This window comes from Diabrotica virgifera, chromosome 7 (genome assembly GCF_917563875.1).
Source record: "Diabrotica virgifera virgifera chromosome 7, PGI_DIABVI_V3a".
Classification (NCBI taxonomy): Eukaryota; Metazoa; Arthropoda; class Insecta; order Coleoptera; family Chrysomelidae; genus Diabrotica; species Diabrotica virgifera.
In genome coordinates this window covers 2,154,303-2,168,836 of record NC_065449.1, presented here as the reverse complement: position 1 = coordinate 2,168,836, position 14,534 = coordinate 2,154,303, and the positions used below count along the sequence as shown (strand labels likewise).

Below are 14,534 nucleotides of genomic sequence, written 5' to 3'. Positions count from 1 at the left end.
ATAATTACTTACCTAAAACTTTATTTGAAAATTGAGAGTTTTTGTTAGGAAAACCCGCATTTTCCGAGGAAAATTTTCGTCGGATCAAATCGTGAAAAACATATCTCTATGCAGAATTTAATTGCGGTGAATTTTTATTTGGGTGTTTTTGTTGTAAAGTTAAAATCTTCGGAGTTATAGAGCAATAATTGAAAAAAATACGATTTGTCGGCGCCATTTTGTTTATAAAAAAAAGTAGCACACTATCTGCGGACTTTGCATACCTATATTATTAATATATAAGATCTTATAATTCGATTCCAGCAATAAAATTGCTGGTAAATAACTTTTCCATGAATTTTGCTAATTAGCCCAGAGTAGTAATGTACATTTAAAATAAGAAAGTTCATTAGATTTCCAGAAAAAAGGAAGATTAATTGACAACAATTCGTGTAATGTGTTCTGATAGCGTATTATCAAAATTGGAAATACATTTTAATAATTTTAAAAAGCTACCGTTATCCTATTCATGCAACCTTTGACTGGTTCCTCTTAATGGTAAATTTTGTTGTGCTAAAAATGTTATTATTTCGATAATTCTTTCTAAAACCGCCGTCCACCTTTTTCTTTCGTGTTGAACTGCTGCTTGATTGACAGAGTCTACTGTATGACTTTTTAGTAAGTTTATTTTTAGATGTAGATATTTTTTTACAGAAATTTAGAAATTAAGTGGCTACCCTTTTCTCGTGTCTTTCTAAAAAGAAGTGAAATAAGTTTTCTCTTTCTCGTGAAAGAAGTTTTGACTTCATTAGATGTTGCATTGCAAAGAAAGATCTGTTTCCTGCCATTATTCGCGTTTCAACTTCTCACTCTATTTTGTTGTCATTTGTGATTGCCGCTCCTAGATATTTAAATTCTTTGACCACTTCGAAGTTATGATCGTTTATAGTAATGTTTTGCCTCATTCGCCGTCGTTCTTGTTTTGAGACGACCATGTATTTTGTTTTGTCTTCATTTATTTTTAGACCGATGTTTAATGCAGCTCCTTCAAAGCTCGAGAAAATATCCTTAACTTCTAATGATGATTGTGCCACTGCATCTACGTCATTGGCAAAGGCGAGTATGATTTTGCTCCCCGAGCAGTTATGTCTGGTTTGATTTTTAGATAAATTTTTCGCATGACATTCTAAGGCCACGTTAAGCAACAATGGGGACAACGGATCTCTCTGTCTCAGAATTTACGCAGAGATAGATTTGATATTTTTTCCCTATTCTAACTTGTGCAAAGGAGTTACTTACACACATTTGTGTTACCGCAGTTAGTTTCTTGGGTACGCCGAGCTCGATCATTGCCTTCCATAATGTTGAGCGATTAATTGAATCATAAGCCTGTTTGAAGTCTATAAAGATCTGATGCACGTCCTGATTATACTCCCAATACTTTCAAACATTTGTCTTATTGTAAATAAGAATATTTGATCAATAGTCGATATTCCAGGCCTGAAACTACACAACTATTTCTTCGGCGTATGGTAGTAATCTTTTTAATAATACCGAAGCCAATATTTTGTATGTAGTGTTAATCAGTGAGCTTCCTCTGTTCATGCATGATTCCTTTTTTCCTTTCTTGTGTATTGGTACAATAATCCTACCACACCATTCTTTCGGCATTATTTCTTGTTGCCAGGCCTATTCTATTAATTGATGGATTATGAGTTCATGACCGCCTTGTTTAATTAGCTCGGCATCAATATTGTCCAAACCAGGGAATTTATCGTTTTTAAGCGTTCTTATGTTATGCCTAATTTATTCCATGCTAGGTGGGATATTTCTAATTCGACCGTTTGATACTCATGTTTTCTCCATTTTTATCTCTCACGAAGTTGGGTGTCCTTATAAATACGAGCCTCTCTTATGCTGTCTTACCTCTCTGTAGTGTAGAAATTTTTACTTTGATTGCGTCTGTGTTCTCCTACCTTTTCAATCTGTTGTTGTAGATGTTATCTCTTTTTTTGCGTAAGTATTCATCTAGCTGCGGCTCTCTCTCTCTCTCTCTCTCTCTCTCTCTCTCTCTCTCTCTCTCTCTCTCCTCTCTCTCTGTGGAATCGTATACGTTTTTATTCTGATGGGTTCGACAGATAATCAATTATTTTTTTGTTTGTTTTTTTTTAAGTAGTGTCCTTTCACAGTCACATGGTACATATAAACTACTAAAAAAACTTCTCCTCAACAGAATTAGTCACAGGATACTAGAAAACGTCCCCATTGAACAAGCTAGCTTCCGCCCTCATCGAAGCTGTACGGACCAAGTGCTGTCATTAACAATTTTTATAGAAGCTAGTTTTCAAAAGAAACAAAAGACAGCAACAGTATTTATAGATCTAACAGCAGCATATGATACTGTTTGGAGACAGGGATTAATATATAAACTGGCCCGTATTATCCCCTGCAGAAAGATGATTAACCTCATTCACAACATGTTGACAAACAACAGCCTTCCAGGTTATAATGGCAAAGGAGACGAGTAGACAGATGAAACTTAACAATGGTCTTCCACAGGGTTCTGTCCTTGCCCCTTTACTTTTCAGCCTCTATATTGCTGACATGCCTGAAACCGAATCTCGGAAGTTTGGATATGCTGACGACTGGACCCTTGCAACAAGCCACCAATCTTAAGAAACTACAGAAATCACTCTCACCAATGACTTATCCATCCTCAGCGAATACCTTAAGACTTAAGAAATGGAGACTACAACCAAGTACTACAAAAACTGAAGTACCAGCTTTTCATCTCAACAACAAGCTGGCAAACAGAGAATTGCGAGTGTATTTTAATAATAAGCTGTTGAAACACAATAAATACCCGAAATACCTTGGGGTTACTCTAGATAGAACGCTCACATTCAGAGAACACCTGACGAAAACAGCAGCAAAATTAAAAACATGCAACAATATAATACAGAAACTCTGCGGCACTACATGGGGGTCCACAGCATCAACTTTAAGATCCTCTGCTCTTGGCCTGATATATCCGGTGGCAGAATAATGTACACCAGTGTGGCTAAATAGCAGGCGTACCCACCTGGTCGACACTCAACTAAACCGTGCTATGCGTATGATAACAGGCACAATTAAGCCCATCCCTACAATGTGGCTACCCACCAACCTACGCCGCGAACATGCCAAGTCAAATTTATTCATCACATGCGACATTATACAAAGTACATGTAAGAGACAAGTCAAAGACATGCATTGGATAAAGAATACAACAAAATAATGGACAGTCGCCAGCTTCTGGTCCACAACGACGACATCCCCGATATTCTTGGAAGCCGTCTCCGATCCAGGTTACCCCCTCTACAATCTGCTCAAGCGCTGCAGCAATCCAACTTTGACTTAAATGCCCGATGGAGAGAAGATTGGGAAAGTAAGACAGATCCGCATTACCATAGTCTACCGGACATCATAGAAAAACCTGGCGAATTTGAACGTCCCTGTAAGATTTGGACAGCCCTTAATCGAATTCGAACAAACTGTCGAAGATGCGCCGACTCCCTCTACAGATGGGGTAAACTTCCATCGCCTTCTTGTGACTGCGGCCCTGCAAGACAGACGATCAGACACATTGTTCAGGACTGCCCACGCAGAGCATACACAGGCGACCCTATAGACTTTGTAATGGCAACCGAAGGGTCAATCGAATATATAAAAAAAAAAATTGGACATCTGTTTGTGATGCATTGTATAATGCATAAATCTGAATATATTCTGTGATGTACTTTAAGGCCATGGGTACATAATTCGCAAATATTTTACGGCTATCCCTACTTTTTCTGTCTTTACACGGCAAATTACGTGTAGTAAAATTCACACTGGTATGGATATGTAAATATTACTAAATAGAACTTCATTCTACATGACAATGTCATGATTAACTTTAAAGAGATGGCTTTTGAATGTTCTTGGATAACGGTTATTTGCATAATTGCAAATTATTAATTCAGTTAATAAATGTGATAATTTTTTCACTAACTATGTATTCAATGATTGTAATAATTTATATTTATGTACAACAAAAACTAATACTCAATCGAGAAAAGTGGAAAAGTGTTAAAGTGAATTTTTAATAATATATTGTTACTATGGAACGCTTACAATTTTGAACATCTTTAAAAACAAAATACTTGGATCTTGGATCAAAGAATATATATTATCCTGATGTATTCTCTGCTTGGATCTTCCACAAATAATACACAATAAATAATTTTTTATTAAGTTCACGTCTTAAATCAATTATTTATCAAATACACTATATATCAATCGTATTTAATCAACAACTCAAAATATTCCCGATGCCATGTCAAATATTTAAAATTGTCACTGATTGTCAGTGTCTGACTGACAATATTCTATTCGGCTGAGTGTTCATTGTGTTCATTTTTTTCGAATCCTGAAAAAGGCAATAAATATTTTTGAAAAATTTAAACGCAGAATGAAAGACTAAATTATTCCGAGTGCCTTAGAATAAATAAAACGTTTATTTTGAATGAGATATTTGAAATTAAAAATCACACTAAATTTTCTCTTAGTTTTTCACCTCTGCAACTTATTAAAATAAACATTATAGAAATTCACAGGGACTTTCGGCCCTCATTAATAACGTAATCTTTCATTCTGCGTTTAAATTTTTCAAAAATACTTATTAGTTTTCTCAGGATTCGAAAAAAATGAATCCCCATTTGAATAGCATTGCAGTCGAAAATACGTACCCATCCTCTTAAGCCATACGCTAAATAAAAAAATAAAATTCACAGTCAGAGTAAGGAACAGCGACTTCTGAAAAGGGAAAAGTCAAGGAAGAAAAAGAAGAAGTAACTACATAATTTAATAACAAAATATTTTATTAACTTTAAGATTTTTTATATACAATAGAAACATTCGTTGTTTACAAAATTATTTTTTTAGTATGAAATCTGTTATCTTCTTTTTCGTTATCTTCTAAAAGTAGGATCTGCCTGCTGCTTCAGATGTTCTTGGATAACAGTGAATTAGAGCGTCTCCGTGATATCCTGTAGGACACGTGCATACGGCAAGATGTCGTCTGGCATTGCAATTAGCGTTCACACCACATTGGTTGATACATGGATTTTGACACCTAAATTATAAAAATATTTTAGTAGGTTTACAAAAAAAAAATAGAGAATCAAGGCTCAGAAATAATGCCGAACATAACTATTGACGAAATTAAAAAAGCGCTTCAAAAGGTGAAGAACAATAGATCCCCAGGTGAAGACAAAATAATGACTAAAAGCCTAAAACTAGGAGGAAATAAACTTTTACTGGCACTTGCTAAATTGTTCAATAAATATCTATAGTACGTTCTTTAACGGTAAAATATTGCAAAACCTCTAAATTTTAAAGAACCGCTTGGATTGACATGAATTTGGCATACACATAGCTAACAATTCAAAGAGAAAAAGTGATATTGTGCCGATATGTGCTTTTGCCCCGGGGGTGGTTTTCACCCCCTATTAGGGGTGAAAAAATATTCGTCCAAAGTAAGTCCGGAAATGGATATAAACTGACTAATTTTAAGTAACTTTTGTTCTATAGAGTTTTTTCACTAAGTCAATAATTTTCGAGTTATTTGCCAGTGAATATGTTCATTTTTTTAACAAAATAACCACGCTTTTAGACGGTTTTTCGCAAATAAATCAAATAGTAGTAAGTATTTTGTCGAAAAAACATTCTTAGCAAAAATATAGCCTGTAAAAAATTTAAACAAATGGTGTATATATCATGTCTTTATATCTAGTAGAAGCAGAGCTACAGCTAATTAAAAATAGCCATACAAAAAGTATTCCAAATGGAATACTTTAACGTGAAATAACCATTAATGAAGCACATTTCGGGGAAAACTCATTACAACTTATTTAAACTGTTTAAAAAAGCTTCATTTTTGTTTTATAAAAAAAATTTCTAGCATCAAAAGTAAACAAGTTATGCTCAAAATAAAGTTAGTCCTTTTTTTTGTAAAAAAATCGGGAAAATCACTCCCTAATTGGTATCTCAAATGATGTTATCGTTACGACTTCACAAAGTATCTTGACTCGTGTATGTATTGTTTATATGATCTATAAGTTTCATCGGTTCAAAGTCCTTATTTTTGAAAAAACTGTAGTTAAAAGGAGTTGAACGAGTCACTGATCACGAATGTATGCAAATTTAGAAACACCAAATCTTAATCAATTTTTGTCTAACAGAAAAACAAAAAAATACACAACATTCAGAAAAGCAATGCTGACTTTTTTTGTTTTTCGAGATTTTTGGTGTCTACCAATTTTTAAGTTATTTTGAAAATTGGCATATTTTTCAAAATTAAAATTTTTTAAAATTTTACTTTAAAACCAAATTTTTTCAAAAATAAGCACTTTGAATCGATGAAACTTACAGATCATATAAACACAACATAAGTAAAATAATCTGTGGAGCGGTAACGATTAATTTCGTTTAAGTTGCTAATTAGGGGGTGGTCTTCCCGATTTTTTTTTTGACAAAACAAAAGGGACCAATTTTATTTTGAGCGTAACTTGCTTAAATTTAATGCTAGAAACTTTTTATAAAAACATAAATAAATCTTTTTTTAAGCACTTTAAAAAAGTTATGGGTTTTCCCCAAAAAATGCTTAATTTTTTGGATATTTCACTTCGAAATATTCTATTTGAAATTTGATGAATATGAATCTACATTTCATTGGCTATAACTCTGGTTCTACGAGGTCCAGAGACCTAACGCGTACACCATTTTTTTTTTACTTTTTTACATGGTATATTTTTGCTAAGAACATTTTTTTCGATAAAATACTTACTTTTTGGGTTATTTGCGAAAAACCGTCTAAAAATGTAGTTATTTTGTTTAAAGTGAACATATTCACTCGCAAATAACTCGGAAAGTGTTGACTTGGCGAAAAAGCTGTATAGAAAAGTTACTTAAAATTAGTCAGTTTATCCATTTCCGGGCTTGTTTTGGATATATACTTCTTTCACCCCCAAGAGGGGGTGAAAGTCACCCCCAGGGCAAAAGCACACATCGGCACAATATCACTTTTTTCTTTGACACGTAAGCTATGCGTATGGCAAATTTCATGTTAATCCAAACGGTTCTTTAAAATTTAGAGCAAAAACCGTGAAAGAATGTACTACTGTGCGAAGCGATTACACCGGCGCAGTGGAACAATGCGGACATCTTACTTCATAAGAAGGGAGATATCAGCGACCTTAGCAACTACCGGACTACCGTTCTATTAGCTTGTTATCACAAGTATATTATAAGCTATTCACATTCACAAGAGTTATTACCAACAGGCTAGTAGCTAAGTTGGATTTTTATCAGCCAAGAGATTCAGCAGATTAGGATGGGATATGGCACGAATGATCATTTACAAGTGGTTAAGAACTTGACAGAAAAGAGTGTTGAATACAACAAGCCATTAGTCCTGATATTTGTTGACTATGAAAAAGCTTTCGACACAATAATTCATCAAAAAATATTAAAAGCCTTAACAGAATGCCGTATAGATTATAGATCATCGCTATAATAAACATGATCAAATACATCTATCAAAATGTGACAGCAAGCGTGAAACTGGCAGATAAAAAGAGCAACGTATTTAAAATAAAACGGGGAATGCGACAGGGAGACACAATTTCGCCAAAATTGTTTACAACATTATTAGAGCATATGTTTATGAACGCAAATCTGAGTGAAAAAGGAATTAATGTCGACGGAGAAATGCTTAGTCATTTGAGGTTCATAATCATCACGTAGCGATACAACCCTGGGTGGGTCCTGGCTAACTGTACAACTTTCTTTCAATTTGTTCGATCTTCTATCAACCTAGGGTCAAATGGAATGTTCATTTTTCGGAGATCTGATTGGATGTTATCTCTCCATCGCATTCTGGGACGTCCGAGTGGTCTTTTGCCTGTAGAAATCTCTTCCCATACCAGTTTTACAAGTCTCTCGTTATGAAGTCTGTGCACGTAGCCTGCCCATCTTAGTCGCTGTGATTTAATTTCTTGGACAATATTGGTGTCATTGTAGAGTGCTTTTAATTCGATGTTGGTTCTGATCCTATACTGCAGCGTTTCCCAAACTTATTTTTCCGTGGCCCGGTTATTTTTGTGCTTATCTTTCGTGACCCACGATTTATATATCCTTCGTGACCCAATTTTTTTGGCATACCCTGGTGTGTGTATGTGTATCTACATGAAAACATATTTAAATATTTATTATAGTTTTATATATTTTAATAAAGAATCATTAGCTCAAACAAAAATGTAATAAAACAAAATAAAAATCAAATACTTTATTAATGAGAAACATGAAGATTTTTCTGGTTAACTAAAATCTTCACATTTGGAAGAAAATATGTTAATTTTATTTGGTTTTCGAGGACACTGGTTTTCGAGGAAAATCAGTGTTGAAAACCCTGCCTCACACTTATAGGTCGTAACAAAAGGAATTAAAAACTTATCGTTTTTAAAAATATATATATTTTATAAAGACAGCCAAAAATCTATCAGTGGTATTTTGTCAAATATGTCTTTGAGTGCCCTATCACCAGCAGTGCCGGAATAACCAATAGGTAAAGTAGGCAGTTGCCTAGGGGCCTCGGCCCCAAAGGGGACCTCGCAGGGCCCAAAATGAAAAAATAATAATTGGAATTAAATAAAAATTATAAATTATATTACATATTATGTTGAAAAATTCAAATATCAGGCAATACCATAAAAGTGATGGTGGACATTACAATGCATACTTTTGTTCACATAGAAAGCCTATGTTGGGAGAATAAGTCGCTAACGAATGCCGTCTGGTAGAAGGAACAGTACTGCCTATCAGTCTGCACGGTTTCTTAGAAAAGTAGTAAAAGCAAGAACACCAAATGAGTCAGCACCCCTCGAAACCCTCTCCTTCATTACCCTTTCGCTACATGTCAGGAAAATACCATGGTCTCCAGGCTCATTTGTCTAAGATTTTGCAAAATTTAAGCAAAATTATTTAAATAAACAGTTTCTTGACTATTTATTTGTTTTTATTTCTTTAAGCAACACGTTTTACAAAATGAAACAAAAAGTTAAGTTTAAATCCACAAAATTTCAACTACATAATATATCAAAGGAATACCGCTCGGTTATCAGAGGTTTTGGAGGGAAAAGACAAAAGTTTCTTAAGGGGGCTCCTATAGGTTGGGTTGCCTAGGGGCCTCAAGATTCTTAATTCGGGACTGCACAAGATAGTCCATTACTGGGATTCTACGTCCATTGTAAATTGATTCATTATCCATGCTTTGTTGCTGTGGATGGGGGGAAAATATTCCTTCAGGTTTGCCTCCAGTCCTAGCAGGTTTCCTTGAAAGCCGCTGGAATCTCATCCGGGAATGAATTCACGTTATACTTTTTTTGTAGTTCTGTTAGCTTTGTAAAAGATTTGTAATTTCCTGCTTTCCGAGGGATGGGAAAAAGCTACCGGTTTAAAGCTAAAACCGGTATTTTTACTTCGCAATAACCGGTTTTACCGGTTGTTTTTTGTCCCGGTTATAACCGGTTTTTTCTTTTTAAAGTAAAAACCGGTTATTAGGTTTTTACGGTGATTAGGATTAGGTTGTACTTTAAATACAGTTACATGTTACATTGCTACCTTGTAATATCATATTTAAATTGTTCAATAAGTCAAAAATATCACAAAGATAGGCCACCTTGATTAACCAATTGAAATCATGAAAACTGTTTTTAAATTAAAATATTGCATCCCTAGCCGTTGGTGGATGTTGTTCTAAGAACATTGAAATCTCTTCCTTGAATTCAATAAGTATTTTTAAAACATTCCCTTTTGATAGCCAACGCACTTCGCAGTGTAACAGAAGATGTTCATGTTCACTCCCCATTTCTTTGCACAATACAGAGAATACTCTTGAGTTCAGTCGGCCAAATTTTATGAAGTTTATAAATTTTACACAGTCTTGCATAGATTAGGTTAAAAACAGTGGCATTTTTGACAGCTAATGTCTATCTGTGGATGCTACATCGCACCCAAACACAACACATTCGATTCGGGTGCTACGGCTTTGATCCTCGGAAAAGCTTGACGTCAGCCAGAGAGCGGCCTTAAAAAGCAAGTTGTGGAACAACGAGGCGACCCGCCATTTTGCTTTCGTGGCCCGGTACCGGGTCGCGACCCACCATTTGGGAAACGCTGCTATACTGGTTTGTGTTAATGTCGTGGTGAGGTCCGAAAATTTTTCTAAGTATTTTTCGTTTAAAACGTCTGAGCTTTTCTTCGTTTGAACTGGTCATGGTCCACGTTTCGCATCCATATGTTAGTACAGGTCTGACGATGGATTTATAGATTTTGATCTTGGAACTTCTTGTAAGATTTTTTGATTTTATAAGCTTATCCAGTGCGAATAGACAGCGATTTGCTGATTGGTTTCTGTCTTTTATTTCTTCAGTAACATCGTTGTCACCTGTGATTACGCCCCCCAGATACTTAAAACGTTGTACTCTTTCGAAATTGAAGGTGTTGACCGTCACATTTTGTCCTATCCTGTCTCTTCGTGTCGTTCTATTTATACACATATATTTCGTCTTCTCTTCATTAATCCCCAGCCCTACTTCGCTTTTTGCTCCTTCCACCTTGTTGAAAATGGCTTTTGTGGATAGGATGGAGTCTCCAACGAGATCAATGTCATCTGCGTAAGCTAGTAATAACTTGGGACCTTGAACCGATAGCAGTTCTGTTTTTATTTCGGCTGACCTCATGGCTTTCTCTAGTACAAGGTTAAAAAGTAGTGGAGATAACGCATCACCCTGTTTGAGTCCACTGTTGATTTCAAAGCTGTCAGACAGTTTATTATTTACTCGTACTTTTGATATTCCACCCTCCATACAGACTTTAGTCATCCGAATGAGTTTCTTTGGTATTGAGAACACCGCCATGGCATTCCATACTTGGTTTCTTTCTACGCTATCATATGCCTGTCGAAAGTCTATGAAGAGATTGTGTATGGGTCTGTTATACTCCCATTCCTTTTCTAGAAGCTGTTTCAGCGTGAATAGTTGATCTATTGTGGATCTGCGAAATGAATTTCGACTCAATTCAAGCTTTCTGCTTAACCCAGGTATAACATATCAAAAGGCACCGCCAGGAAAACATTCCACTTTGCGGTTCAGAGAGCCCATATGAAACGAGTCTTTGTACTCTATGCAGAGTATGGCATTAACAAAATAAGAAAATCTACGGTTTCGTTTTGATTAAAATCTGTCTTCCTCCATCCTCCGATAGTACTATTTCTAGGTCTACCTGTTGTCAAGGAGGCTCTAAGGAAGACAGATTTTTACCATTCCGACCGTAGATTGTCGATATAAATTAAAATAATTTATATCGCAGTATGGATAGAACGCCCTCTAACGGGGAATAAGCGAAATGAATTTCGACTCAATTCAAGCTCTCTGCTTAAACCAGGTATAAACATACCAAAAGGCACCGCCAGGAAAACATTCCACTTTGCGGTTCAGAGAGCCCATATTGTGGATCTGTTTGCCTTAAAACCGGCTTGATATTCTCCTAGGACATTTTCCGCGTAGAGGGTTAGTCTACTAAGAATGATGTTTGAGAGGATTTTATATGCCGTGTTTAAGAGTGAAATTCATCTATAATTCGCGCATTTTGTTTTGTCCCCTTTTTTGTGGATGGGCACTATGATATGTTTTCCTTCCATCTTGCTGGTATCCTTTCTTCTAACCATATTTGTGTCATTAACTGGTGGATTTGGCGATGTAGTGCGTCTCCACCATATTTCAGAAGTTCTGCTGGTATATCGTCCGTACCCGGCGCTTTGTGATTTTTCAGCTTATTTAAGGCCTTTTGAGTTTCTTCAAAAGAGGGATTTTCGACGGGCATGTCCGCTGTGATATAGATCTCTTCTTTGTGCTGTTCTTCCTGTATGATGTTTAGAAGGTCCCTGAAATACCCTTTCCATTCTTCTGTTAGTTCTTTATCGTCGATTATCATATGACCTTGATTGTCTCAGTGTATGGATAGAATTGGTTCTATGTCCTCTTTTCTCGGTGGAAATTGCTTTATAGAATTCTCTGGAGCCTGCGGTTTGGGTATCGCTGACGATAAATATTGTCCTTTTTGCTGATAGCATCGATGATGCACTGTCGCAACTGGAGAAACTACACTTAGCCTCCCTACAAGTTGGATTAAAAATCAACCACACAAAACACAAACCTTGTGTTAAGCGAAAAGATTTCAGTAAATGGCATGCATATCGAAGAAATCACCTCTTATAAGTATGTACTTGGGGCATGAGATAATAGAAAGAGATAATCAAACGTGCGAAATAAGCCGCCGCATAGGACTCACTTAGGTGGCAAGCTGAGCTATGTTCTTAAAAGGGGTGATACACACGCGAGTAAGTACGCGAACTTATGGCTCGACGACCTTTTTCGCGCGTGTATCACAGCAAGTACGCGTACATTAAGCCCGCCGAGTAAGTACGCCGTCGATCCAACAAGTTTGAAATCTTACTAGTAACCCGTAGGGGAGAGTTGGATAAAACGGGATAGTCGGATAAAACGGGATACCTAGCCTAGAGACCAAACTAGTGCTGCTATCAATCGGACAACGACGAAAACTTGTTCTCAGTCGTCATTTTAACATTCTCAGTTCGTTTTACCTCGATGCCATTATTTGATGAAAAGTTGTGTTTAGAATTGTTTGACTCTATTTTTTTGGTACTTTGTACTTTTAAGTGCGTTGTTTTCTACATTATATTGCCTACGTACCTAAACATATAATTCCGGTGACTATTACATTTAATTAAGCACTCATTAACGAATATTCTCATATGTAGTCTATCTAATTTTACTTTCACGTTTAGGCAGGAGCCATATTTGTTTTGAAAAATGTCTGAGTTGGACAAAACGGGACACTTATAAGTTGGATAAAATGGGATACAGTTTTTTATGTCCCGTTTTATCCACCTATTTATTTGTAGGCCTATTAATTTTTTAAATAGTGATAAAGCATGTTCTCATACTGCAGAAAAGAACAACATATTTTTATGTGACTTTTGTTCTGATATACGTACCTAGTCCTAAATAAAATGTCCTATTTCCCATTTTGCAATAAAACGTAAAAAAGGCCTATTTTTAAGTTTCTGACTACTGAAGATATTGTTTTTTCAAAGGTAAATTTTGTTTTGCAGTGTTATATCTACTAAAAATATACTTTTTAGTGAACCTATCCCGTTTTATCCAACCGTGGTATGCTAAAACGGGATGTGCAGGACTTTAATAAATATTTTTTTTTACTATTTTCCAGTCATTAAAAATAGCTAAAAATATGTTTTTTTCTGAAGCTATTTTCTTGTGGCATTTTTACCATTTTAACTATTTATAATGGGAAAGAAGCCACAATATTATTAAAAAATGATTTTTATTAACGTTTCGACGCCCAAATCGTCTTTTTTTTATTAGTATTAAAAATATATAACACGATAGGATATGATACGAAGTATATAATACGATAACATTCCTAAATAGCACAAACCACCAACGGCGACCGCGATCTATAAAACCGCGTACTTAAGGTCTGCCGTGTAGAGGAACTGGTCCGAATATGGGCCCCCCATTTGTTTTTCTATTGAAACTTGCTTATAATATTTTATAACAATGTCTAAATGTCATTTATACATGCTATAGGACATTAGAAAAGAAACTACTAACTATGTATTTTTTATAACAATGTTTATTTATTTTACGGGTAATAATATGCTGTGGGGCATATTTTTCTAACAAGGCCAGGCTGTCTAAAATATGGGCCCCATTCAAAAACTAACAAAATTTTCTTTTGACAACAAAAATACGAAATAACCTAGCCAACAATGTATGCTTAAAGAATAATAAACATATATGTGAAAAAATAAAATAAAATTATCTGCAAAAATCGCAAACGTAAGGGTCTTTCTCAGCTCCGGAACAATGTTCATGTGTCCAGACATTGCAATTAAATATTGAACCCACGTTTCTCCTTTAGTATCATCAGTAAACTGTTGTTCACAAAATAGACATGTGGCGTCATTGCTTTCAGGAGAATACTGTCCTATCTGTTCGACGTCAAGGTCTTCGTCAGCGGGCAAAAATTCCTCTTCCTCTTCTTCATCCGAACTGAATTTGATTTTGATTTTTCTCTTGGTTTTTTTACATTTTCTTTCGGCTTTAGCGCAGAATCTATTAGCCTCCCCTTTCCTTCCTTGGTCTTTACATTTTATTTTGATCCAACTGGAAACACAGTTCTCTTCCCCGTTCTTTCTGATGATTTTCTTAAATTCTCAATTGATAATTCAAGGTCTGATTTATATGGAGATGAAATTAAAACTTGAGAACGAGAATTTTTCCTTCCTCTTGAAGACGCTCGCTTCGTAACTGATGGGACAGTTGAAAGAACGAATGGACTCATGAATGTTTTGAACGGTGTTCTGGCAC

At 35.5% G+C, this 14,534-nt stretch overlaps 1 protein-coding gene across 2 annotated transcripts in view; it reads right to left on the bottom strand.

Moving 5' to 3' along the window:
* Positions 1–4,862: 4,862 nt before the first annotated feature.
* LOC126888360 (neurogenic locus notch homolog protein 1) overlaps positions 4,863–14,534 on the bottom strand; it is a 40,015-nt gene continuing 30,343 nt past the window's right edge. For both annotated transcript variants that reach the window (XM_050656538.1, XM_050656540.1), the window contains exon 8: positions 4,863–5,134. In XM_050656538.1, the coding sequence (XP_050512495.1) occupies positions 4,978–5,134 (157 nt within the window). In that variant the 3' untranslated portion in view covers positions 4,863–4,977. The remainder of the gene's footprint in view (positions 5,135–14,534) is intronic.